The following is a 27,173-nucleotide window of genomic DNA, read 5'->3' on the forward strand; positions in this document are numbered from 1 at the left end:
CCAAAATTCATATTAAGCTTAGTACACAACAATTGGAGCGACTAATTTATTGTTGCTCCAATTTACGCATGCTGCGCAATATGCATGAGATGTCTATAGCAAGACAGGTATCGTATATCTAATTTTTATACTTTTTAGTTCATAACTTTATTCATAGATTATGAAATATATTTAAAAAAGTTTCATTTATTTAATCTAAGGTCTTCATTATTTAAATGTATAGATAAATGTGGATTCACTCAAGCTTTCCGTTGGTATATTTAAAAGTGTGACTTGCGAGAGAGACTTGGAGAAGGAGCAAATCTTTAAGGAGCTTTACTTGGAGCTTGAGGAGATAGACCGGTGGGTCTCTCGCACTCATGCACGGCGTGTTCGTGTTGTTATTCGCCCTCGTGCTGGTAGCGATGGAACTTTCACTTCAACATCCACATCGGTTGCTTGTGATGCTTGTGGGGCCCTTAGATGCTACACGAGGTGTGGGAGTGGCTCGAGAAGTACTCCTAGTTCGGCCTAGGAGGACATACCTATCATTGCCTCCCACCTAGAGCTTAGAGAGCCCGAGTATGATCACGAGGGAAATGTCATTAGTGAGGGTGATGGCTCCTCAAGCAGTGACGATGATGCTTCCACCTTCGATGCCAAGAGTATAAGAGTACCTAGAGTAATTATGCATCTTGATTTGGATTGAGCCATGGATGATGGCTTTTATCTCAATCCATTTTTATACACTTTTTGTATGAGATTGCACATCTGGCTTATAATAAAGTTGTTGGTTTTATTACTCATGCTACATAGTATACTCTGGAGTCTTGTTTCAACTCTCTTTTGCACTTTTGACTTGAATCTCTAAGTTTATGTTTTAAATTTTAAGTCCAAACATTAAACATAGACTTAAAATTATATGTATTTTTTTTTTCATTGGACGTAGGTCCAAGATTTATTAGTCCGATTAGTACCGTCCTAGCATCGGACTGTACTAATCGGACACCATCGGACGTGACAACCATAGTCTTGCCGGCTTTCCAAATCGGTAAGCTTCACACACTTTATGAAATTCTGTAACTCTAAAAGTAGGCAACCTTGTAACCAATCCTTTGGACTGCATTAATTTCAGTCTTTGCAGATTTGCATGTCCAATATATTTATGTCATATTTTAGTGTTTGCAACCACTCTTTTTCCTTTAGCATACATAGCAACATTCATTGTAGGAATTCCAGTACCTAAAGTGAACATGTAGCCAACTCCACTTCCTTTTGCGACCAACCTGCACTTATCATTAAAGTCTTCTACAAAACAACCTTTTGTATTAAATTGAACATACAACCCTTGCTTTACTATTTGGCCAATATACACTAAATTCTTTGTGATTGATAGCACATGTAATATATTTGTCAGACTCTTTGTCTGACCATCATGCAAGGACAAGGAAACCTTTCTAATGTGTAAAATTGGGTGGCATGAGTCTGTCAGAGTGCAGCGGTGCGGAAGCGTAGGACTGAGAGAGAGAGAACGCAGAGAGAGAAGGGAGAGAAAGAGACAGTGGACGATGAAGATCTGCTGTATATAGAATGCTGAATACAAAGATATACACGGGCGCAGTGCGCTGGACTGCGTGTCTCCACCTCGACGATGCGACCTGCTGTCCACCTCGAAGTCTGCTGCAGTCTGCACTGTCTGCTGTCTGAAATCTGTGAACAGAGACAGAGACTGCGCGTCACCGGTCTGTAATCTGCGTCAGAGAAGAAGTGTACAGACTGCTGAAAGTGTCGACTATTAAATAGTCGAAATCTGCCACGAACTGGGGCGCCAGAAACAGGGCGCAGCCTGGAAACAAGTCAGCTGCATTAAATGCAGCCGACTGGGCTGCAGACAGTCGGACTGCCACGTGGCAGTCCGATTGACTGTGCAGGCTATGATCTCTCTAACACCCCCTCTCAGAGCCTGGACAGGGCAGAAGCCTGAGGGATCTGGAATGTTGCCGAAGTAGAGCCTGAGGAAGCGCCTTCGTAAACAAATCCGCAAGATTGTCCTCCGTCTTGCAATACTCCACAGTGATGGTCTCATCCAGAAGCTTTTCTCGGATGAAGTGGTACTGAATCTCAATGTGCTTCATCCGGGCATGAAAAACAGGATTCCTTGCCAAGGCAATGCAACTTTCATTGTCACATCGCAGCAATGTAGGACGAGACTGGGGGCACCCAAGCTCCTCCAACAATCTGCGAAGCCACACAACCTCGCATGTGGTGGAAGACGCGGCCCGATACTCCGCCTCAGTAGACGAAAGGGCTACCGTAACTGCTTCTTGCTACTCCATGAAATAACACCTGCACCCAAAGTAAAGCAGTAACCTGTAGTAGACCGCCTGTGGTCCACGTCACCGGCCCAATCCGAGTCGCTCCAACCTGCAAGTACAAGATCTGACCCATCTGTCCCTGCGGGGTAATGAATCCCCAAATCAGACGTCCCCCTCAGATACCGAAGTATCCTCTGAGCAGCCTGCCAATGCACCGTCTTAGGTTCACTCATGAACCCTGCCAAGAGCCCAACAGCAAAACATAGATCAACCCTGGTGTTGAGAAGCCAAATCAAGGGCCCAATCAACTGTCGATAGCGGGACGCATCCGCCAAAGGAGAAGCTGAATGGGAAATGGCCTTCCAGTTCGGTTCCATAGGAGTAGAGAGGGCCCGACAATCTTCCATCTCAAAAGACACCAAGAGCTCTTGTACATATCTCTGTTGGGAGAGAAAGATCCCCCTCTGAGACTGATAAATCTCATGGCCCAAAAAGAAATGGAGTAGACCCAAATCCGTCATCTCGAACGTCCGATGTAAAGCTGACTTTGTCTCCTGGACCTGCTGTGCAGCATCACCTGTGACAATCAAATCATCAACATATAATACAAACAACACACAACCATCCTCGGAAGTGTGAACATACAGCTGCGGATCGGCCTTGGACCGCCGATATCCCAACTGAGACTGGAGGAACGAATCAATCTTCTCGTTCCAAGCTCGCGGGGCCTGCTTGAGGCCATACAGGGCCTTCTTCAACCTGTAGACTTTCCCATCTGAAGAACCAAAGCCAGGAGGCTGCTCAACGTAGATCTCCTCCTTCAAATCACCATTCAGGAAGGCCAACTTCACATCCAACTGAGAAACAGGCCATCTCCTATGGCCAGCCAAAGCAAGAACAGCTCTAATGGTTGCCATACGAGCTGTGGGGGCAAAGGTGTCATGACAGTCAATCCCTGGGCGCTGTGCAAAACCTTTAGCAATAAGGCGAGCCTTGTGCTTATCCAAAGTACCATCACTGAGATATTTGGTCTTGAAGACCCACTTGACTCCAATCACCTTCTTCTTCGGGGGGCGTGGCACAAGTGACCAAGTGCCATTCCTCTCAATAGCCTCCAACTCAGCTTCCATAGCTTTCTTCCATGGGGCGGACTGTAAAGCCTCCTTCACGGAGGTGGGCTCTCGATCCTGCATAACACGGGACATCAAACAATAGTTGGAGCAAACAAGCTCCGAAGAATGCGCCTGGTGCCTCCGTGACCGCCGCGGACCATCCTGCGGTCCCCACTCCTCAGGAACCCCCTCGATCCCTGAATCACGGAGTGTGTCACGGGCCCAGCGAGGAGGAGGTCGAACCTCCCCTCGTCGTTCTCCATCAGCAGAAGACTCTGGAATATCCACCAGAGGTAACTCCTTAGAGGGGTCCGGTGGAACAGTAGACTCTGTGTCAGAAACAGGATCATAATCAAAAGGCACGGGCTCCAGTGGAACTGTAGAAGGAGCCCAACTCTCCCCTGGATCGCCAAGAACGGGATGCTTCTCACCCGTTGAAGTAGCCGGAACCTCCACAAACCGCACATCACGGCTAGTGTATACATCCCGCTTGACGGGATCATACAGTCGGTAGCCTTGGGACTGGGAGCTGTAGCCAACAAATACCTGTTTTCTGGAAGCCGCTTCAAATTTATCACGGTGGGCCTTGGGAATGTGAACATAGGCATCACAGGCAAAGACTCGAAAGTAAGAAACATCTGGCTTCGCCCCAAAATAAGCCTCAAATGGAGTCATCCCTTCCACGGCCGAAGTAGGGGATCGATTAAGAATGTGGATTGCAGTAGCCACAGCCTCGGCCCACAGAACCTGAGGGGTCTGTCGGTGCTCCATCATGGTGCGTGCCATCTTGATCACACTGCGGTTCTTCCGTTCTAGAATACCATTTTCTTGAGGAGTATTGGTATTGGCAAACTCCTGGTGAATTCCTCTATTTGCACAAAACCGAGCAAATTCATTAGACACAAATTCACCTCCCTTGTCGGATCGCAAGGTCTTCAACTTTCGGCCTGATCGGTTCTCCTCAAAGAGAAGCCAATCCTTGAAGTGCGAGAAAGCTTCTGACTTTAGTGCCAAAAAGTAGGCCCATGTCATCCTGCTGAAGTCATCCACGATTAGCATGAAGTACGAGCTCCCACGCAGGGACTCATTCCTCATAGGGCCACATAGATCCGTAGATACTAGCTCCATCGGTGAAGTAGACCGCCGCGAAGCTGTGTGGGGAATGGCATCTCTATGCTGCTTCCCCCGTATGCAGGAGACACATGGCTGCTGGCTCACCACTATATCCGGCAACCCTCGAACAAGCTGTCCACGTGACGCCCTCCGAAGATAGTCATAGTTCAGGTGACCAAACCGAGCATGCCATAACTCAGACTGTGACTGTGAGGTAAGAAGAAGAGTAGAGAGGGCAGTGGAAGACTTCAGTTTGTAAATGCCGTTCTCCTCATATCCGGATGAGAGAACCTTCCTCGATCCACGATCAAGGACTTGCACAGTAGAACTGTCAAACTCCACCAAAAGACCAAGGGAGCAAATCTTATGAACTGAAAGGAGATGGTACCCTAATCTTGGTACATGCAAAACCTCTGAGGTATGGGTGTCACCTCGTCCATCCGGAATAAGCTGCATCTTACCCCGACCTGCAATAGAAACTGAAGAGCTGTCTCCAATGAGAACCTGCCCACGCGAAGGTCGCAGCTGGGCAACACCATCTGAGGAAGGAGTCATGTGCCGTGAGGCACCACTATCAACAATCCACTCTCGAGCTTGGGGAGCCGTCATCGCAGCATCAGAAGCATTCGGTGAAGCGTCCTCAATGACAGCTAGATGAAGAAATGCAGCTGATGAGGGTGCAGCCACCACTCCTCCTGTGCGCCCACACTCGTTTCAGCCTTGTTCCAAGGCGTAGCCCTCCTGTCTGCCCTTAAACGCAAAAAACGCAAATTTGTGTCGCGATGGAAACTCCTCTTCAGGTTGATTCTGCGCTCAGTCAGCCCTCAAACACTGCTCTGATACCATGTCAGAGTGCAGCGGTGCGGAAGCGTAGGACTAAGAGAGAGAGAACGCAGAGAGAGAAGGGAGAGAAAGAGACAGTGGACGATGAAGATCTGCTGTATATAGAATGCTGAATACAAAGATATACACGGGCGCAGTGCGTTGGACTGCGTGTCTCCACCTCGACGATGCGACCTGCTGTCCACCTCGAAGTCTGCTGCAGTTTGCACTGTCTGCTGTCTGAAATCTGTGAACAGAGACAGAGACTGCGCGTCACCGGTCTGTAATCTGCGTCAGAGAAGAAGTGTACAGACTGCTGAAAGTGTCGACTATTAAATAGTCGAAATCTGCCACGAACTGGGGCGCCAGAAACAGGGCGCAGCCTGGAAACAAGTCGGCTGCATTAAATGCAGCTGACTGGGCTGCAGACAGTCGGACTGCCACGTGGCAGTCCGACTGACTGTGCAGGCTATGATCTCTCTAACAGAGTCATCACCCGTCTACACATAACCCAGATTTTGTAAGTCTTATCTCTCTCCAAACTATTCTACATGACTGATCATATGATTAGATGCACTTGAATTGACATACCATACATCATCATGTGTCCCTTTTCCTATAATAGTATTCATCATATGTTGCATAATAAACATGTGCTCATTTTTGTCTTCACTTTGTCATGAAGATGATGCATAGTTTTCTTGTTGCAATTTACCATTATGGATATCATCCTTCTTAGCATAACAATGGGTTGCAATATGACTTGTTTTGCCACAACAATGACAAACAATAGCAGAATTTCTAAAACCTCTATTTTGCCGTCCATTTCTTTCTCTAGAGCTCCCTCTGTCTCTAAAGTTTCCACGGCCTCCTGAAACTTGCATTTTACCAAATTGCTGATTTAACTTGTTTTGCTAGTTATCACCAGCATGTGTCAGAAGTGGTGCAGCAATGGAAGCGTAAACATAAGCTGTAATAAATTACTGAAACACAAGACAAAAGAGAAAGGGAAAGAAATAACACAATATAGATGAGAACTCAGATGTATGCTCGGGAAATGAAATCCATATACCAAGACATGAGACAATACAGAAGCAATGTGAGTCACCGGCTGTGGAGGCACTAGCACATGCTCCCTCTCTCCAAGAACTGTCAAGTGATGAATGAATGTGGAGGAGGGAGCTTGACAATATATAGGCTAAATAACTGTAAAAAATATGACTGGTCGGCCAACATTAAATGCTGGCCAACTGGCTATAAATAATACCAAATTTCCATAAATACTAACAAATAAAATGCCTAAAATATCTCTAAGCCCAGCTTGTTGTACCACATGTACAGACTCAACCATAAACTGACTAATCTGCTAATACTCCCTCTCAGATCATAGGTGATCTGATACAATACAATATATAATGATAAAGTCGCATCATAGTACATACAACAATTTCCATCAGCGTAGAACCATGGATACGAAAGTAGTGGGTGTGCAAGATACTACCAGGGTGCCTTGGAGACAACATGATGTCGATGTTGATCGTACCAGCTCCTGAAGATAGAGAAGATCATAGCAGCTCTCAATGTCTGTCTACAATGCCTCTGATGTAGCACATGTGACCACCTTGTCATCAATGCTGCAGCGCATAAATGACCATGGATTCCCCTTCTTTGGCAAAACTGCTAAAGTGTCCCCTCATGTGAGCTCTAGACGAAAGCCACCTGCTCTCTGTCAAGTAACCAACCCATCATGAACCTGGATGTCAATCCTAGCTCCAAGATTTGTACTTGCCAAACTTCGGTCGATGCGTTAGGGATGCCCCTCTCTGGATCCTGTGCATCCGTATAGAAATATAGATGAGGCACGGCTGCCCCATCACACCACCCTCTCACACTCCCTCTCTAGCACTAGAGAGTCGTGAGGGATGACCTCATCACCACCACTAGAAAGCAGTTGAGGAAGGGGCCACCAAGCCCTTTCCACGATCTGAATAAGAGGATCCCTTCCGCGCCGTGGACTTCGCAGTGGCCGGAGGATCGGAATCGGAATCTGAGGTAGATGATGAGTCATCGGAGGAGTTTGCATCTCGCTTCGTCTTCTGCTCCTTTTTCTTCTTGGAAGCCGCTAAATCTTTGCAGTTCTTCCTTAAATGACCCTTCTTGCCACAGTGGTAACATGGGGCCTTCGACTTTTTTGTCTTCAAACCCCTCTCTGAAGTAGCAAGAGCCTCACTTAAATCTCCATAATGTGACGGAAGCCTCCCCTGTAGTCATAGAGTAGCCTCATGCTCAAGTAGCATAGAGGATATATGAAGAAAACTTGACGGGAGTCGTAGATGTTTGTGCCGGCAAAGCATTCGCCACTCCATCAAACTCCCGAGGAAGCTTGTAGAGGACCGTACCAACAAGATGTGCCTTTGATAGGGCAGACTGCATAGTGTGAAGCTGGTCCTGGGTTGGGTAACTCGAAGTAGAAATGATTGAATCGTATCTTTGGATTCAAACTTCAGTTGCTGGAGTTGGTCATAGAGAATAACGGCCCGCATGGTGGAAGGAGCCTCATACATCAACTACAACTTCGACCATACGTCTGAAGCTATCTTGTAGGAGGTGACTGCCGGTAGGACTTCTTTGGAAATACATCGAAGTAAGGCCGAATAAGCACCCCATGTAAGCATTGCCTCCTCATGGTTATCTTCATCAAAATCAGATGGAACAAGAGAAGGCTGTTGAGGACGTGCCATAGCTCGGCCAACCACGTACCATAACCACTTCTAGATAAACCATGCCTTCATCACCGCACCTTCATCACCGCACTCCACATGTAATAATCAGGTCCATGGAGCTTATCATCAATGGATGTGCATGAAGGAGCCATCTATAGAGGATTGAGAAGAGAAGTAGAGAAAAGAAGGTATTTGGAGAGGGAACACAGCCAAAACACAAGCACAGATTGCAAAAAGCAAGAGTTCACATACAGTATAACCCAAAATCTGATCAAAATAAGACAAAAGCTATTGTAAAAAGTTAAGAAATCAATCAAAAACAGCAAAAATGGCTTGATAATGCAAGCGCCCAGCCAGGAGGAGATGCTAAAGCACCAAAACGCAGGCTGGAGCAGACATGCAGGCTGTACGGATACTGACATCAACAAAAAACGCCTGTAAAACAGGTCACTTGGTTGGAGCAGCAGTCGCCTGATCAGCAAGGGTAAAAACAATCCTGAAATCAGCATGAAAACATAACAAGAACACAAATCTTGAGCTTTGATACCATGTCAGAAGTGGTGCAGCAATGGAAGCATAAACATAAGCTGTAATAAACCGTTGAAACACAAGACAAAAGAGAAAGGGAAAGAAAGAACACAATACAGATGAGAACTCAGATGTATGCTCGGAAAATGGAATCCATATACCAAGACATGAGACAGTACAGAAGCAATGTGAGTCACCGACTGTGGAGGCACTGACACATGCTCCCTCTCTTCAAGAACTGTTAGGGGATGAATGAATGTGGAGGAGGGAGCCTGACAATATATAGGCCAAATAAATGCAAAAAATATGACTGGTCGGCCAGTATTAAATGCTGGCTGACGGGTTGCAAATAATGCCAAATCCCCATAAATACTAACAAATAAAATTCCTAAAATATCTCTAAGCCTAGCCTGTTGTACCACATGTATAGACTCAACCATGAACTAACTAATCTGCCAACAGCATGTCCTATACCACGGCCTCTCGAAGAGGATCTACCACGTCCCCTTTCTAAACTACCAACTCTTCAAAATTTGGAAATGGTTTCTATACATATATAGAAGTAACGAATGATTTTCAAGCCTTCTCATTATTAAGACCACCTAAAGTGGATGAAACTAAATCATCATCATTAGGCATTGCATCAATCGTTGCTAAAGCATTTGCAATGCTCCTCACCTTCAAAACATACTCATTGATGGATATTTTCTCTTTCTTCAAGTTATTCAACTCTTGCTTGAGTTGAATCTTTCGTGCCTTTGTATTTACTGTAAACATGTTCTCAAAACAAGCTGCATGTGAAGTTTTTGCATTCCTGATATGTCCTAGTATAGTATAATGAATGAGTGCAGATAACCAATACATCACCTTTTTGCCTTTTGCATTTCATTCTTTCCATGCCTTTAATTCATTTGCAGTCGGAGGGATATTTAGCTCTGGTTCCTTTTCTTCACGTGAAACAAACTCAGAAAGGCCCTTTCCAATGAGGAAGTTCGTCACACGGAACTTCCATGAAGGGTAGGTGTTCTTGTTGAGCTTCTCAATGATGGGATCTCCATTGTTCTTTGCCATTATGGTAAAAATGATATAAAACAACAAGTTTTATGCAATCTTTCATAACAAATGCACAACAATACACCAAGCAACCTTTTTCACGGATTGCTCAATAATACATGTAATCTGCAACATGTTTGCAGATAACACTTATGTTTGCTTGTTGGCAAACACCTCAAAAATTATAGATTTTTAATCTGCAACTTGTGCACCCACTTTTGATCGATACAATCGAAATCACAGTATACTTTGAAATTGCTGTCCGTAACCTTGCGGCTCTAAAACAGGGCTCAAAACAGCTTCTGATGCCCAAAAAGCAGCAGGGAGGCTCTAAAACTTGAAGGGCTTATTTATAGAATACATAGTGCTTTGCACGCACACCAAATCTCACAACAATTTGAGATTTTCACTCTGCCTTGCTTTTTGTGCCTCCATAGGCACTATCCAAGAGAGAGAGTGGAAGAGTAGCCTACTAAGTCAAATAGTGTATAACTGACTATACTAATCGACTGGCATTATATCTATGCCAGTTTTAGGTAGATATAACCAACTAAATATAATAAGTAGTAAGTTAGTGGCCGTGTGAGGATCATAATGACCATTGATGTGCTAAGTGTGGACGTGCAAACCCAACTAGCCAGGCGGTCCATCATTAATGTCTGCACGTGTTGAGCTTGCCATCTCAACAAGACTTATATTTCAGTCCATTAACCAAGTGAATTGGAATTTGGCATCTATGAATGTGTGAAAATATAGAAATCCACCAAATGGATTTGGTCCTCATAGGACCACAAACATCACTATGAAGGAGATGCAAAATAGATAGCAAATGAATGTGAGAATCCTTTGGAAAGGAGAATCGATGCATCTTACCAAGTAAAGAACCTTCACAAATGTGATTTTGATGGCAAGTGAATTTTTGGAAGGTCTGTGACCATATCCGTTGATTGGAGCTTCATCAATGTTTAATAGTTAATGTGACCAAGTCTCTGATGTGATAAATGTGTATCATGAAAATATTTCTTTGTTAATAAGGCACTATCAATAGGATTTTAGCAAGTTGCTAATCATAAGTATCAAGATGATAGAGACCTTTAGTGAGGGTCCCTGTTAGGACAATGGAAGAAGAAACTTGATCATCATATATTGGATATTGCGGGCCATAAAAAATGACGCGAAACCTTGAAGTTGCAATGGTTGAAATGGAAATAAGATTCTTCTTGATGCTGGGCACATAGAAAACATCATGCAATGTCAAAGGAGTGCCCAAGACGGAGACAACCTGCACATATCCAATGCCTTTAATTGCATAAGAGACATTGTGAGCACACATGACTATACCCCCCTTAGGTATATCAAAGAGAGATGAAAATAATGTTTGGCAAGAGGTGATGTGCTTAGATGCTCCATTCTTGAAATACCAAGTAGAAGCTGCATCAGTAATAGAAAAACGAGCGTCATGAATAGAAGGATTATATTGACACTTGAGCGAAAAAAGTATAATCCTTAAATTGAGAATAGTTCGCAGTCTCATGTGTAAGAGCAAGACCAGATTCCTTCTTTCTCTTCTTTGATGCGATGTGCTTACGATAGTCAGTGATATCGTGCCCTATCTTTTAGCAATAATTACATCTCTTAGGTTTGGTGAATGTACACTTGGAAGGATTGAAAGAGGATGGAGCAGCATGGAAGGGTGTCGTCGATGTTGAAGGGGAGGAAGAAGAAGGATGACCAGCTTGAAAGTTTACCGATTTTTGTCTAGCAGCCTTGTTTTTTACGTTCGGTTTGGGTTTTCCACATTGGTGGATGAAAAAGGCTTGTTCGGTCACCATGGTAGCATTGCGGTTGAGCTAGCTTTGTTCTTCCTACAAGAAAAGAGATACAAATTGGTGGAAATGGTTGGTAACATGGTTACCCATAGTTATCAACCACAAGGTGGTAGCAAAACCTTGATGTGACTTCGGTAGTCCATTGAGAGTGATGGATACAAGCTGATTATTAGGAACTTTTTCATCAATATTAAATAATTGCTCAATAAGATCTTTGATGCCGGTGAGATAGGCATCCATATTATCTCCTTCTTCCATGCGAACATCTTCCAATTGCTTACGTAGGTAGGCAATGCATGCTTCATTGCGCAGTTAATATAATGATGCAAGCTTATCCTTTGATTCCTTGGATGTCTTGCATGATTGGATGTGTGGAATGATGACTCTCTTCATTGATAAAGCAATTAGGGCATGTGCTTGGACATCACGACCATCCTATCAAATTTGATATTGAGTGGGAGGCGTTGTCAAAGAAGATGATTCGGTATCATAAGAACCACCTCACAATGTGGAGATGGGAGGTGGTGCTTGTGTTGGAGAAGTTGGCCTTTGCTTGGTGTCGTTCACAACATGCTATAGACTTTTTGCAACAATTATCACATCATGTAAGCTTGCATTGGGTAATTGGTGCTATCGAGCTGACGCCAAGCATGCCCAACAAATCATTATTATTGCTGGCCATGAGTGGAAATCAACAATAAAATGATATTTTCCAAGCGAAGAAAGAGAATATATGCCCGAATAGTAATAAATCACTAATAGAATAGATGTATGCCTCAATGAAGTCAAATAATATGTAGAATTAATTTTTTCTTGTTGTTTTTCTGTTGAGGAGAGAGAAAAATATGCACAAAATCATTTTTAGAAATAAAGTATTACCCGATCAAGGTGTCAAGCATCAATATGCTGAAATCAAAGATCAATGGCTGAAACTACTCCAATAATGTGGATAGCAATAGAATATACTGAATATTCGCGCAATAATACGCCAAAATAATAAAATTTGTCATCAATGTTGGGAAAAAAATAGGGCCAGCAGCCAAATTATATGATTTTGGAGCACGTCAAGGGCTAAGAAAATGAATTGAGACAAAAGACCCAAATTTTGGGTGCCTCGGTGGTGGGATTGGGTAAAAGTCTCAAATTTGACCCAAAAAATGAAGAGGAATTGAAGAAATCAGATAAAATTTTTACCCAATTAATACTAAATTCTGCACCTCAAGGTGAATTGAGCCTCGATATTGGTGAAATTTGATGAATTTTAGAAAAGCCCGAAAATTTCTAAAGAAATTGTGAAATTTTTTACCTGAATGGTACTAAATGTTACACTGGATAATGAATTGAGGCTCAATGCCAACGAAGAATGCCGAATTCTGGAAAAGCCCCAATTTGGTGGCAAAATTGGAGTTAAATTTGGTTAATTTGTTGAAAAGCTTCAATTTTGATAAAGACCAACGACTTATTTCTTCAATTTGATAATGAAATAGAGTAAAATTGATGGAATTCGTGATGGATTGGGTGATTGTAATGGAAATCCCCAAATCGGTCCCAAACTGTGCTTGAGAAGGGGCTAGTTGAAAAATAACAAAATGAATAATTTTTTAATGTTTTCAATTTTGACTCTATCGAAAATAAGGCGGAAAAATGTTGTGATGACGTGGTGTCTTGTCAGTAGGGCCTAGGGAGTGCAAGTTGTTGATTGGCATGTCGGCAGACAGGGAGCTGCGTGAACGCATTGGTAGGTTGGTGTAGAGGCAGTCATAGTGTGGCGAATTGTGAGGTGGCGACGTGTGGTGATCAAGTAGTTGGTGACGAGACAAGGATGCAGCAGGTCATAGGACCATTGTGGTGAGACAAGGATGCAGCAGGTCATAGGACCATTGTGGTGAGGCAAGACCAGCGTGGCAGATCAGTTGTAAGACGATAGTCAAGTGACACTCTTGTTTGCTGGTCAACGCCAAGCTCTTGGCGGCAACAATGATTGGATTGTAGGCGTGTGATGATTCTGTAGGAGCACAAGTAAATAATGGAGATAGTTGAGCCTTCAAGGGCAGTGAGCTAGGTCTAGTTGGTTGGGTAAAGATGGCGGCACAAAGTGTGCAATTGCCAATGAAACTTGAGCCGGCGCAGGGGGTGAACGGCTTGTGGGATAGCCAGCCAAGCGGGGGTTCAATGGCAATGGTTGGTGGCGAATGATTGTGAGTGATGGTAATGGCATTGAAGGAAAATGTTTTTGATACCATTGTTGGCCCATGCATGGAGCAATTGTGCGATTAATTTAGTGGAAAATGAATGAAAATGAAAGAATTAATCGATGCACAATGATACTCGATCACGAATGAGAAGCAATGTATTGATGAGTGAAAGCTCGGCTGAAGGGGCTCGAGAAATGAAAATGTCCTCCATGGGGGTTATGTGATAGATAGCTCCATTGTCCACAATCAAAAGAGTAGTTGGAGTACTCGGTTGTGACGAGTGGGCATTGTAGTCACCTCATTAGGAGGCAATTCATGGATGTGGGTAAGACTTGCATCCTCAAATGTCTCTACGGAGATGATATGGGTCTCTTCAAACCACAAGTCCTTTGGCATTGAGAACATTGTGGATTGTGATGGTTGACCGGTGGCAGCATAGGTCTGGACTCTAGCCTCGTCCTTGCCCTTATTAAGGGTTGCCACCACCCTACCATCCTTGCTTTGGGTTGCCCGACTGAGGGGACGTGGTTTTGTATTTTAGCTTTTGGTGTTGTGCCGCATGTCTTTGATCGACACTCGTCGTAAAAGTGGCCAATCTTTTGACAATGTTGACAATACCGATTTTTTTTCAGTACATTTTGCTACCCGGGTATTAAAGAGGATTGGGAGTTTCCTTGGGTCTCACTAGTTTGATTTTGATTTGGATTGGAAATTTGATTTTGTTTATCCTCGATGCCCCTTTTGAGAAGAAGCAATGAGAGCCCCTTGTGTAGATGTCAAACTATGAAACTGATCGAATAGCTGAGTGTAATATACTAGTTGACATTCAAACTCATAGAAGGTGGGCATAGTGGGTTGTGAGATCACCTGCTGCACAAAATGGAAATATTTTTTGGTAGCTTGTTTAGAAACAGTGTGACCTGATCGTCTGAGGACTTAGAAGCCCTTTTGGTAAAGAGATCGGCGAGAAGGCGCCGATACTCAGCTAACTTGATTTTCAAGTCATCTCAATTAGTGATTAAAAATTTTTGGAGGTCATGATTCAAAATGATGCAATGGGTTCTATCTCGAGCCGCATAGCACTTAGTTGAGTGTGCCCAATGCTTAGACGCTAAGTCAAAATGTTGAAGCTGTGAATGAAATGTGGGTAATAGATCTTGTATGAGCTCGACAATAACGAAGGCATTCCTAGCCTTCAATGAGTGGACAACCTCATATGGAATAACTACAGGATTAGGTTGGAGTTCCAACCCTTACACAAGATTTCATAGGTTCTGTGAGTCAAGGACATGTCTTATTAGATTTGACCAAGTAGTGAAGTTTGACATGTTAAAATGAGTCTTATCATTACAGGCATGTTTGGCTGATGAGGAGGAGTAGCCATGAGATTTCAGATAAGTGGAATAAGAAGTTAGTGGTGGAGGGGGATAAGTAGGAGGGGGAGGTGGGTAGATAGAAATAGGTTGAAAATGTCCAATGGGTGCCGATTGATGTGGAGGTAGTGGAACATGAATGTTCCATAAAGTGCCGGTGGAGGTTGAGGCATTGGGACATTTAAGCTTTGTCCAAAGGTCGTTGGCTGGGGCATAGCAAAATGATCAAAAGGTCCACTAGATAATGCCATGGAGGCAAACTGTGGTACCAACTAATCCACACTTGGTGAGGGATGGGTGCCATTCCCAAGTCGTGAAAAACCTGAAAGCATGGGGATGGGAACCTCCATCATGGAGACACCACCTAACTAAGGAGATGAGGTCCTAAAAGGCGTGCCTAAAGGTGAAGGACCCCCCTGGTGTGATGCGTGAAGGCATGAAAGGTGCACTTAATGGAGATTGAAAGGAGGGTGCAACAGAACTAATGGGTGGGAGATTAAATGGGTTTGTCATTTGTGTTAGGTTCCTTTTGTCCATTAAATGCAAATGAAGAAATAGATGAATGACCAAAATCATATTGATTATGAGGTGTAAAAGCTAGAGGGAAAGATAAGGAAGGCTGCCTTGGAGATTGCCATGTGCGATGCCACGAATATGGTGGATCTAGAGGCGACCACTCCTCTTTGAGACTAAGCAAACAAGGAAGACTGCCATGTGCAATGCTACGAATATGGTGGATCCAGAGGGGACCACTCAGAAAGATTGAAGAGGGATAAATGCGCACAAATGTATGTTTGGAGAATAGAATGCCAATGCATAGGAGGTGTGCAAGAGGCAATGTAGGTGTGATCATGCTCATGCAAAATGCTATGCAATAGTGCCACTTGGATAGTGCCCTCATAGGGGAATTTTTCACTTGCTGAAGTGCCCTCTTAAAATCATGTCATTGTGATGATGCGGATGAAGATACAAAGTTGCTTGCCTATGTGCTGATTGGTAGTTACATGTGTGCAATACCGAAAGTATTGTTCACACCTAAGAGATGGTGTGAACTTATACACTAAATAGGAGCAATGTCTCGGTCCTAGAACCCATCATAGCGCAGAGCTGGGAGGCTCACATATTGTGATTGAAACCATGTTTGAGACAATATGCTTTCTACATTTGGCTGTACAATACCCCAAAGGACAGGTACTCTAGACTAGCCTTCTAGTCCTCCGCGACATCTAGCAGCAGTTGGTCGTAGGTTCTAATTGACAAGTTGATATTTGGTTTTGGCTACATGGGTTCAACCTCTAAGTGTTGCCAACCAGCCGGATGCTCTATGATAAATCTGTTAGGAGGAGACAGTCAGAGAATCACTACATGTGGGCTGCCCAATGGGCTACCTTTGATACTGGCCATATGCCAGCGCTGTTGGGTGCACTTCCTCTAGATATGGCATGTGCACTTGCCTGAGGGAGTGATCTTGGGTGGAGCAACAGAGATCAATATAGCCCATGGCCCAATTTGTTGTAGGTGGGACAGGACCCACTACCATGGACAGGTCTAGGCACATCATTATGTGCTTCCAAGGGCACCCCAGCCACTATTTTAATGAGGAGGATATATTCACCATGCTTCAATGACCCATGGGGGCCATCCTCAAGAGTCAGATAATATACAGTTCCCTACCGATCCAATTTCCCCACACGAGTCCTGTTTCTCCCCTGGCACCGCTGTACTCTCACATGATATACAGACATGTACCTCGCTACTCTGTTTTCAGTTTCAGCATTCTAGCTTTAGCTTAAGAAGCTCTTCCTTTCTTTTGTCCGAGAGATGTATGTATCAGAATCATGGCATTGTATTTGTTTGGTCTCATGGGCCACATTAGCCTCTTTAGAGATAATTTAATGTGTGTGTGTCTTCATCATAGGAGTGTGCATGCTTTCAGCTTTCCCACGAACCAACAGTGAGGAGGCAGCAGCAGCTTACGCTGTGCACACTGGGTGACATCGATCTAGGTTGGCTAGTAAGGTTGGACCTAGGTTGCATTTGGTTTGGTTAATATAGGGATTATCCTACTTGTTCAAGATTGTCTCCTTATCTTCTTTGTATTCTCCATCTGCAGCTATGGAATAGGCTTTGTGAGCTAGTGGGCCCCATCCCTGCTAGTCCATCTTGGAAGTGTTCACATGCAAAGCTCTAGCACAAAACTCAACTCTGAGAGCATAAACAGTGCATGTGCATTGGAACAATGACCAGTACTCCAATCGATTATAGTAGTTTGATCATGGGAACCCCTTGAAGCTGGCTGCTTGTGTTTGATGGGTATCATATGATACAAAAGTCCAGTTTTTCTGAGTACATGGCCTGCATGCATACTGACAGGGAAACAAGAGGACAATGGGCCAAACCAGCTGCATATGGATTGTGTTTACTAGGAAATGCTTAAATGGCTCAAGGGAAGTGTCTCCTGTTAGAGATCAGTCGCCTGGTTGGACTGTAGCCAGGCTGTACAGTCGAACTGCCACGTGGCAGTCCGACCTGGTACAGTACAGTCGGCAGCCGACAGGCAGTTATTTGGCGCCCAGTTTTTTGGCTATTTATAGCTGTGATTTCCAGCAGTCTCCCACACACTCTTCTGCTCGCAGATTACAGACTGGAGGCTTGCGCAGATTCCGTCTCTGTTCGCAGATTTCAGACAGGAGATCGTGCAGACTGTAGTGGACTTTGAGGTGAACAGCAGGTTGCATCGTCGAGGTGGAGACACGCAGTCCAGCGCACTGCGCCCGTGTGTATATCTGCATATCTTTGTATACAGCACACTTTATACATTAGATCTTCATCTTCCACTGTCTCTTTCTCTCTCTTCTCTCTCTCTGCGTTCTCTCTCTCTCAGTCCTACGCTTCCGCACCGTTGCACTCTGACATGGTGTCAGAGCAGTGTAGAAAGGCTGATTGAGTGTAGAACCAACATAAAGAGGAGTTTCTATCGCGACACAAGGTTGCGTTTTCAGCGTTTGAGGGTAGGCAGGAGGGCTGCGCCTCGGAACAAGGTTGAAGCGAGCGTGGGCGCGCGGGAAAGGAGTCCAGGTGGTGGATTTGCTGCTGTTTACTGCTGTTTGACGAGGAGGAAGTTTGAGTTTCAGCTTTAAAGTGCAGGTTTTGCTTTTTCATCGCCTCCGGCGCGGGTGAAGAAGTTTTGGGACGCAGAAGAGCCCTAGCAGGCTGAGTTTTCACAGTCAGAGGGGGCTGCTTTTGCGTTTGTGAAGGCATTACAGGTGAAGATGTCTACCGAGATTGACTTGGAGTTCCAGACGATTATGGACCGGAAGGTGCCTGTCTTACCGGCTCTTCCCGCAGATCAGAAACTCGATGGCGACAACTACCGCATCTGGCGTGTGATGGTGTTGGCCATCCTTGAGTCCTATGATTTGGCGGAGCTTGTACAGGAGATTGACCGGCCCTCGGTGAGAGATGAGTCCAAACTCTCTTCCGATACTTGTGCGGAGTTGGCCAAGGCACAGTCTCACTGGGACAAACTGAATGCCAGGATACGTTCCTTTCTTTTTCTGTCTTGTACTACAGCCGTGATAGCTCACATCGAGCACTTGACGGTGGCTCGGGAGATATGACTGGAGCTTGATCAGATGTATAATCGGATGACCCTTATGAAGCGGGTTTCTTTGGAGGTACAAATGCGGACCTTGTTCGTGAACAAGTCTTCTTTGTTGCGGGAGCACATCAACAAGCTTAGACAGCTTCAGATGCAGGTTCAGAATGCGGGGAAGCCGATTTCCTCCGAAGACATGGCGATCACACTCTTGTCTCAGTTGCCGCCATGATTCGGTGCTTTCTACTTCGGCCTTATTGCTTCAGGGCGGGAGTCCACTCTTTGGTGGGAAGAGTTGGTTCCTATGGTCTTGGACCAGGAGGAACAACTGAAGGGACAGAATGCTTCCAAGACGGAGGCACTGAAGCCTCTCAGAAGAAGGGGAAGGACCAAAAGAAGAAGAAGGGGGATAACAAGTCAAAAAAGGATAAGGACAAGGACAAAGAATCCACATGCCATATTTGTGGAAAGACTGGCCATTGGAAGAAGGATTGCCCTAACAAAGACAAGAAGGACACCAACAAGGACACGAAGGATTCTGGAGCGGTGGCTGCACCCTCATCAGTTGCGTTTCTTCAGTCGCTTGGTCGGACTGTAGCCAGGCTGTACAGTTGGTCTGCCACGTGGCAATCCGACCTAGTACAATACAGTCGGCTGCATTTAATGCAGCCGACAGGCAGTTATTTGGCTATTTATAGCCGTGATTTCCAGCAGTCTCCCACACATTCTTCTGCTCGTAGATTACGGATTGGAGGCTTGCGCAGATTCCGTCTTTGTTTGCAGATTTCAAACAGTAGATCGTGCAGACTGCAGCGGACTTCGAGGTGAACAGCAGGTTGCATCGTCATGGTGGAGACACGCAGTCCAGCGCACTGCGCCCGTGTATATATCTGCATATCTTTGTATACAGCACACTTTATACAGCAGATCTTCATCTTCCACTGTCTCTTTCTCTCTCTTCTCTCTCTCTGTGTTCTCTCTCTCTCTTAGTCCTACGCTTCCGCACCGCTGCACTCCTACAGTCGGCTGCATTTAATGCAGCCGGCAGGCAGTTATTTGGCGCCCAAATTTTTGGCTATTTATAGCCGTGATTTCCAACAGTCTCACAGATACTCTTCTGCTCGCAGATTACAGACTGGAGGCTCGCGCAGATTCCGTCTCTGTTCGCAGATTTCAGGCAGGAGATTGTGCAGACTGCAGCGGACTTCGAGGTGAACAGCAGGTTGCATCGTCGAGGTTGAGACACGCAGTCCAGCGCACTGCGCCCATGTATATATCTGCATATCTTTGTATACAACACATTTTATACAGCAGATCTTCTTCTTCCACTGTCCTTTGTATACAGCACACTTTATACAGCAGATCTTCATCTTCCATTGTCTCTTTCTCTCTCTTCTCTCTCTCTGCATTCTCTCTCTCTCAGTCCTACACTTCCGCACCGCTGCACTCTGACATCTCCATTGTGAAACAAAATTATCATGTGGTTATGTTTCCATAGGATGCTTACGGGCATTCTGCTCATACACAACATAAGGACTCGTATATTTAAGTCAGTAGGAGCTGACTGGCGTCGTAATTACACTGCCTCTCCTCAGGACATCAAGAGTTTGTTTTTTGTCAACTTTACTCATGAGTTTGACATGATTAAACGGATTGGAGAACAGAGGAATTTACAAGTCTGGTTTACAAGACATTGAATCTTCAGATTGCTTTTAAAAAAAAAACGTCAGATAGTTTGGATCTGAATAATTTTGGGGCTTGTGGTTGGTTCTGTTGATGTTGTAAAACTGATATCAGGTCTGTGATGTTGCCACATAAAGACTAGTTGTTTGACATCATCGCATAGTTTGCATCTCAATGATAGTATGATAATGTCACATCAGTGCATATTTCGAGTTTTACATTGAGGTCACAGCTGTGCTTAGTTTGCATCTTAACAATCTTGGGCTTGTGATTTCATTTTGTAAAATTGATGTCAGTTTTATGATGATGTCACATTAACATTAGTTGTTTGACAGATCCATGTGATACTCATTGATTTTGTGAAACTGACGTCAGTTCTATGATGATGTCACATTAACCTAGTTGTTTGACAGATCCATGTGATAGTCGACATTCCATTAACATTTGTAGGGCGTCAGGACAAGGAAGTGCCAGCAATCCAGATGAAGACTCTGGCAAGGATAGGCATACTGGTGCTGGATCCCCTTGCAATATAGATTGGCGTACCTTCCGTGCAAGATTGGTTGCAAGTGAACAGATAGTAAGCAAAACAAAAAGTAAAAAGGAGCCTAGTGTAGAAGACAAGTCTATTAGCGTTTCTATGCTTGGTGATAGTTGGGCACACCCTCTTCATGGCCCTGAGACTGGATGCCTCCTTGTAGCCACAGATAAGCTAGATGGGCAAATTCCCTTTGAGAGAACTGTAATCTTGCTGCTTCAATTAGGCTCAAGAAAACCAGTTGATGGTCCTTTTGGGATTATCCTCAATAGGCCAATTGTACATGCAATGAATGAGTTCAAGGGTACATCACAAGAAATAGCTGATGCCATCAGGAATTGCCAGCTTTTTTATGGCGGTCCTCTTGAATCAAACATGTTCCTTTTGATGGACGAGACTGGAGGGAAAGATGGCCTTGAGGAAATCATCCCTGGCCTCTACTATGGGTACGCCGATGAGTTGCAGCCATTCGACAATGAGGCCTTCCATCCACAAGATTACCGATATTATGTTGGCTATTCAGGCTGGGATTTTGATCAGTTGATGGCTGAAGTAGAAGCAGGTTTATGGCATGTGGCTGCTTGTAGCCCTAACCTTATCAAGAGGACTTCATGTGATCGCCTTTGGCAAGAAGTACTGCTTTTAATGGGAGGATCTTATGCAGAGCTCAGCCAGAAGCCAAAAGAAGACTTTTGAGCAGGCATAATCAGTGCACCTATAGCATGTGCTCTGCCCCCGGGCCAGTGGGACTTTTTTAACAGTCTGAAAGATTGTAATGAAGTATTATAACTTTTTTGTATAGAGTTACAGCATATTTCAATACTTGGAAGTTATCTTCAAGGAGGTAATCCTGCCATGTTACATTCAGGGAGCCTAAACTAGGAACTATTCTTACACAGCTTGGTTGATTTTTGTCATTGATCGACTCTACTTGAGGGATGCCTACGAGCTTTCCTGCTACCTACCATAAGACACCCTTGCTGATTGTCAAACATGCCTTTCAAAAAGCTACAATGAAGCATAGAATCTGCAAATAACTGAATGCAAAAGCTACATTGAAGCGTAGAATCTGCAAATAACTGAAAGCCTCTGTTGATGTTCAGCCTGAGATGACACATATAATTAAATTGAGGTGGAAGCTAGACACTGTCCTGTTTTGATGCTAACTTGTATGTGATAGATGTTCATATGCTACTTATTAACTCTTCGTTATCCAGCAAGCTATTTTCAGTAACATGCAGTTTGGACAGACTACTGACAGACAGTACTGAAGGAAGTTATCTTATCATATCCTAATTGTACAACCAACTTTGCAAAATTAGAACCTTAGCTGGGGCCTTCTGTCTAACATTGCAGAGCCAGTACTGTGGCATTGAATCCTTTGCTTGATCAGATCCCTCATGAAGTCACAATTCATTGCAACAGATAATATGTGGTAGCAGCGACCAAGTATAAGTATGATCCAAAGGTTTACCCTACTGGTCTACACCTGGCAGAAGTAGGGGAGATGGCGGTTAGAAATCTAACAGGCTGAGGTGTGCTGGTGTGTGTAGAGTTACTTTCTTGGCACCCTAGGTTTTCTCATAGATAAAAGATGTTTCATCTAAGTCATTTGGAAGTCTTTCATGGCTTTTGTTCACTTTGATAGTGTTTTCCATGGTTTATTGTTGGCTCAATCAAGGAAGCTTGTTCTGCAGAAAGATCTTGGCTTGACCTGAGATATATTTGCTTTGCCATGACTTGTATGAATGGCATCCCTATAACCTGAGAGTGACGGTGCATAGTATCTGAAACTGTTTCAGAAACTTTGAAACGTGTTTCGGATCAATCTTATTATTATTATTATTATTATTATTTTGGTTGAAGAAGAGTTTTTGTTTAAGGAGAGACCTTGAACTTTACTGACATGTGTTTCGGTTTTTGCTGATAGGCAATGTGTTTTAGTTCACCTTCCAATTCTGGCCTTCAAATTACACTTTTATTGCTTGTGTTTGCATGCCTATTTCTCTTCATTAAAGCCATCTATAGTGAGGATGAAAGAAGTTATAGCAAGATTTGCACAACTCAGAAGGTAGTACTAACTCTCAACTCTTGCTAACAAGCTGTAGCTGAAGGCAAGTGGTGTTATGTGCATTGATATATTAAATTACCTATTGAACTAAAATCTGAACTCCTGTTTTCAAAGCTGATCAAAATTTGGAAAATCTGTTTTTCACCACTTCCTTTTCCCTTGTTTCGGGAACTCCCCCATACTATGTGATGATGATATGAGATGCTGTCATGTATGGGTGGGTTAGCTCATACTTAAGGAGAGAATCACAACCTCACCTACAAGATTGATGGACTTCCATGTCATGTTGGTGAATATGCATGCTCTTTTGTGTTTATGGGGACAGACCACCATGGATGGGCTTCTGTGTTTGATTGGTGAGTTATGCTCCTCCTATGCATTCTATGAAACTCACCATGTATGGTTAGGAATTTGCTTTTAGGTTTTGCTAGTTGTATCAGGACAAACCTAATAACCAAGCATGCATTTATGCATAAAGTCTGCTCTCTTATAGCTAGATTTTGGTAAAGAAAAGGGAAGAGGCATGAGTGTGTTGGCTATTATGTAGCCAGGCAACAGTGAAGCATATAGGTAAAGTCCACAGATTCGACCTCTACAAGTCTGTAAACATCATCCATGATTGTTTGTGTATGAGCATCAATTCTGTCAGGCATATCAAGTGACCCCATTATGAAACCCTGGATGCACCTAGTGTTGAGCACAGCTAAATTAGGCCATAATTATGTTAATTATTGACAATGGCCAAATTTACATCATACAACATTAGTGCCAATTTATATCATCTTCAAGATTTGAGTTTGGGGAGGACAAAACCCTGTTCAAAACTTTGTTAAAGTGGGCCAATGGGGAAGCTATCCTTCATGCCCTTGCTGCTGCCATATCTGCTTTAGGACAACCATGACACCATCTTTGGCCTCCATGACTGCACTAGACTGTAGTCTTGCTGTTCTAGGCTCTCCTATTCCTATCTAATCGTAATGGGTTAAAACACCCTTTCTACAACCTTGACTGCTGCTCTATCTTGTCATTCTACTGCATAGCTTCTGATGCCTGATGGCTGAATGCTGTTGTTTCAGCCTGCCATGCAATCAGACGTGATCAAAATGCAGTTGTTTTCTACCCCAACCACGGCAGCTGTTGTCTGGACTTTTGCTACCGGCCAAAGCACAAAATTTCCCTCATTATTGGCACCCAAACACAGATTTTACCTTGCAGTTTGGTACACCTATCTCGAGCACTTGCTGGCCACTCAAATTCAAGTTCTGTACGAGTGACAATACGCTCTATAGCTGCTATTTGTGCCATCATTTGGCTCTATGTTTAGTGGCAATGAGCCAGACCACCTCTCCTACTGTCCTTGATCCTTATGTGACCCTACTATTGCCCTCTATGTTGAACCTTCACTCCTTTGGCCTCCATAGTAGTTAGCATCTATACCATTGCTCCTCATGCCGAGCCTTTATTGCACCAAAGTAGTGGGTGTATGGATTGGTGATCCATTGTGCTTGTTCATCCATTTCTGTATGCGTTGTACATTTCCCTTAACAAGGTACACTGTACCTATTCAATCCGACCAGCTGTATCACTCGAGCATAACAACCATAATTGGTACTCCTAACCTCGTCAACATGAGTAGAGACAAAGTATCAGAAACAAACCATCCCTGAGATCCCATAACAAGTGAAATACACGTGCACATATTGAACCTTAAGGGCTAACTTTACATATGTCATTGTAATCAACACTCAAATGTAAAGAAAGACTATGGCAAGGTGTCATGTTTTATGTACGACACTTCAAAAACTTGAAGGAACTAAAGAAACACAGTACACATGTGTACTTGAGTTGCACCTAGGGGTCCTTTAAGTTAGTGATGCTCCAAGGCTTTGTAGTCAACTATCTCCTTCACTACATCCCTTGCCCCTTCTTCTAACCCCACACATGCTCAGGGCACACCAAGCATAAGACATACATAGGAAGCTTCAACGACCTAGCTCCTTGAGTCATGATGCATAATTCTTTTCCCCAATCCCTTGAGTTCTCTTTTCCAAGTGCCATGAACCAATCCCCGAACAACAATGCTAGGAAAAGGTATCACACAAAAGAAGTTTTTTGTTTCACCAACCTTCTCTTCAATTGATAGTTGAGTCAAGTGGAGGCATGCGTGTTATTGTTCCACTTGGGTAGTGAATCCACAAAACTCTATTTTAACATTTCTTGTCAACATCTCATTTTCCATGCCTTGTTATCAATCAAACGCTTCCTATCCCAACAACAGATGGCAATCACCCTTCTCGCACTAGTCACTAGTTACCCGAAACAACGACCACAAAAGAAGTTGATCCCTTTAATTATGTCTTTATCTATGTAAGTTGTTGTACTCACACTCCAACCTACACACATATTGGGTCCTTAAGTTTGCTTTCCAAAGAGAGAGCATTGCCATTTAATCGCGGGGAGACAAAGAGAGACAATCTTAGGTAATGTCTCACACTTAACATCAAATTCCAAAGAGAGAACGTCGCCATTTAATCATGGAGAGACAACCTTAGGTAATGTCATTTAATCACAAATCAACTTATACATAGACTGGGTCCTTAAGTGTGAGAAACTCTTGGAAAGGTACATCATAATATCAAATTCATACAAATTTTTGAATCAAGATTATGGCATGTATATATATAATACACATGTATAATGATGTCCACTCATCATTGATATTCTTAGGCTTTCATTGGTAATATGCATAAAATCACCTAGACAAAATGCACTATTCTTCATCTACTTCCTGTTTGGAAACATCCATATAGTGTTTGATTGACTATTTCAATCTATGCCAAAAGTTTAAAAACTTATAGTTCAAATTGGAGAAACTAATTGAAAATGTTTACGGCTTGCAATTGATTAGGACAACATGGATTGGAGATTGTTAGTGTATATTCATCAAATTCTACCATGTGCCCATGATATTTAACGTTCTAATGTTTCTATTGTTGGACTTCAATTTGTGACTGTTATTACACTAAAATTCTAAGGTCCACCAATTATTGGACTAAAATTCCAAGGCTCATTGACTACACTAAAGGCCAAAATATTATTGTATTCATAATTATAAGGAGAGAGATTTATGCTCCATTCATTGTTGAGTGGAAAGTCAAAACATAGAGGCCCCATTCTCTCAAGAGGATGTGGAGATCCATGGCATTGTGTCTTGTATAAAAGACTTCCAAAGGCCTCCTAGAAGAATTAGAGATGAGCATTGTTAAGATGATTTAGTTGAAATGAAAGATTTAAAATTAATCTTTTCGTGATTCAATTCAAAGGAAGCTTGCAAGTGACAACAAGATGTATCGCTATGGATTTTCTTGTAGACATCTATGTCTCATGTTAAGATGGGGATTTGTCAAAAATTGAAAGGGCCAAATCATTACATCATGTCATAATTTAAGTGAGGAATCATGCCCTCTATTGGAAATATAGGACTATATTTAGAACCTAGAACTTTGTCTTCATTATGATGGAAACAAAGGTGTAGAGAGAATGGAGTGCAAAGAGAAAATGAATAGGAAGGACTATGAACCTAACATAGCTCCCTAGACCAAAGATGTTGATTAGTGAGAGCTCATTATGTACATGTGTGTGGCATCTACTGCTAAACCCAAATTTAGAAGGCTTCAAAAATATTGAAAAATTTAACAACATCCAAGGATTGGTCAAAGATCAAAGGAATCATATGAGTCAAGTTAGTAGACATTAATGAAGTACCAAGCCAGTTAAAGCATGAAAGGGTGTCAAAAATGGTGAGTGAAATTTTCGCAAAATATTAGGAAAATTTGATACTAGAAATCTAGTGGCAAGACTTTGTTTTAAACAATTAGATTTAATATCATCCTACAACAATGCATCTTTATTAAAAAGTGATATTGGATTCGCTCATGCAAAGTGTAATATCTCTTGTAGTCATAGTTCACAAGGTGACCTTGCAAGAAAGGAGAGGCCACTTGTTTTGGGGGGGGGGGGTGTTGTGTGAGCACCTATTGATGTATTGCTAGTTAAATAACATGTTCTACCCCAAGTACTCGAAATTATATGTTTCTTTATTACTTGCATTGTATATCATTAGGCAGCAATAGCGTGAAACTTCCATGAAGCAATATTTCTCTTAGTGCCTCTCTCTGTCTCTCTCTCCCTCCCCTCTTCTTCCTCTTTTTCTTCTTTTACCTATTACCTCTCTCTCTCTC

At 43.3% G+C, this 27,173-nt stretch overlaps 1 protein-coding gene across 3 annotated transcripts in view; it reads left to right on the forward strand.

The window, feature by feature from the left end:
• LOC148028626 (uncharacterized) overlaps window positions 1-22,190 on the forward strand; it is a 40,380-nt gene extending 18,190 nt beyond the window's left edge. Inside the window, exons 2-3 of one of the 3 annotated variants that reach the window (XM_087687428.1) lie at window positions 929-1,030; window positions 20,737-22,190. In XM_087687428.1, the coding sequence (XP_087543554.1) occupies window positions 929-1,030; window positions 20,737-21,557 (923 nt within the window). In that variant the 3' untranslated portion in view covers window positions 21,558-22,190. The remainder of the gene's footprint in view (window positions 1-928; window positions 1,031-20,736) is intronic. The other 2 variants (XM_087687430.1, XM_087687429.1) reach the window with 2 other exon arrangements.
• The last annotated feature ends 4,983 nt before the right edge of the window (window positions 22,191-27,173 follow it).

The sequence above is a fragment of the Lygodium microphyllum genome, chromosome 11 (genome assembly GCF_053477565.2).
Source record: "Lygodium microphyllum isolate KBCC chromosome 11, Lygodium_microphyllum_v1.1.10, whole genome shotgun sequence".
Taxonomy (NCBI): Eukaryota; Viridiplantae; Streptophyta; class Polypodiopsida; order Schizaeales; family Lygodiaceae; genus Lygodium; species Lygodium microphyllum.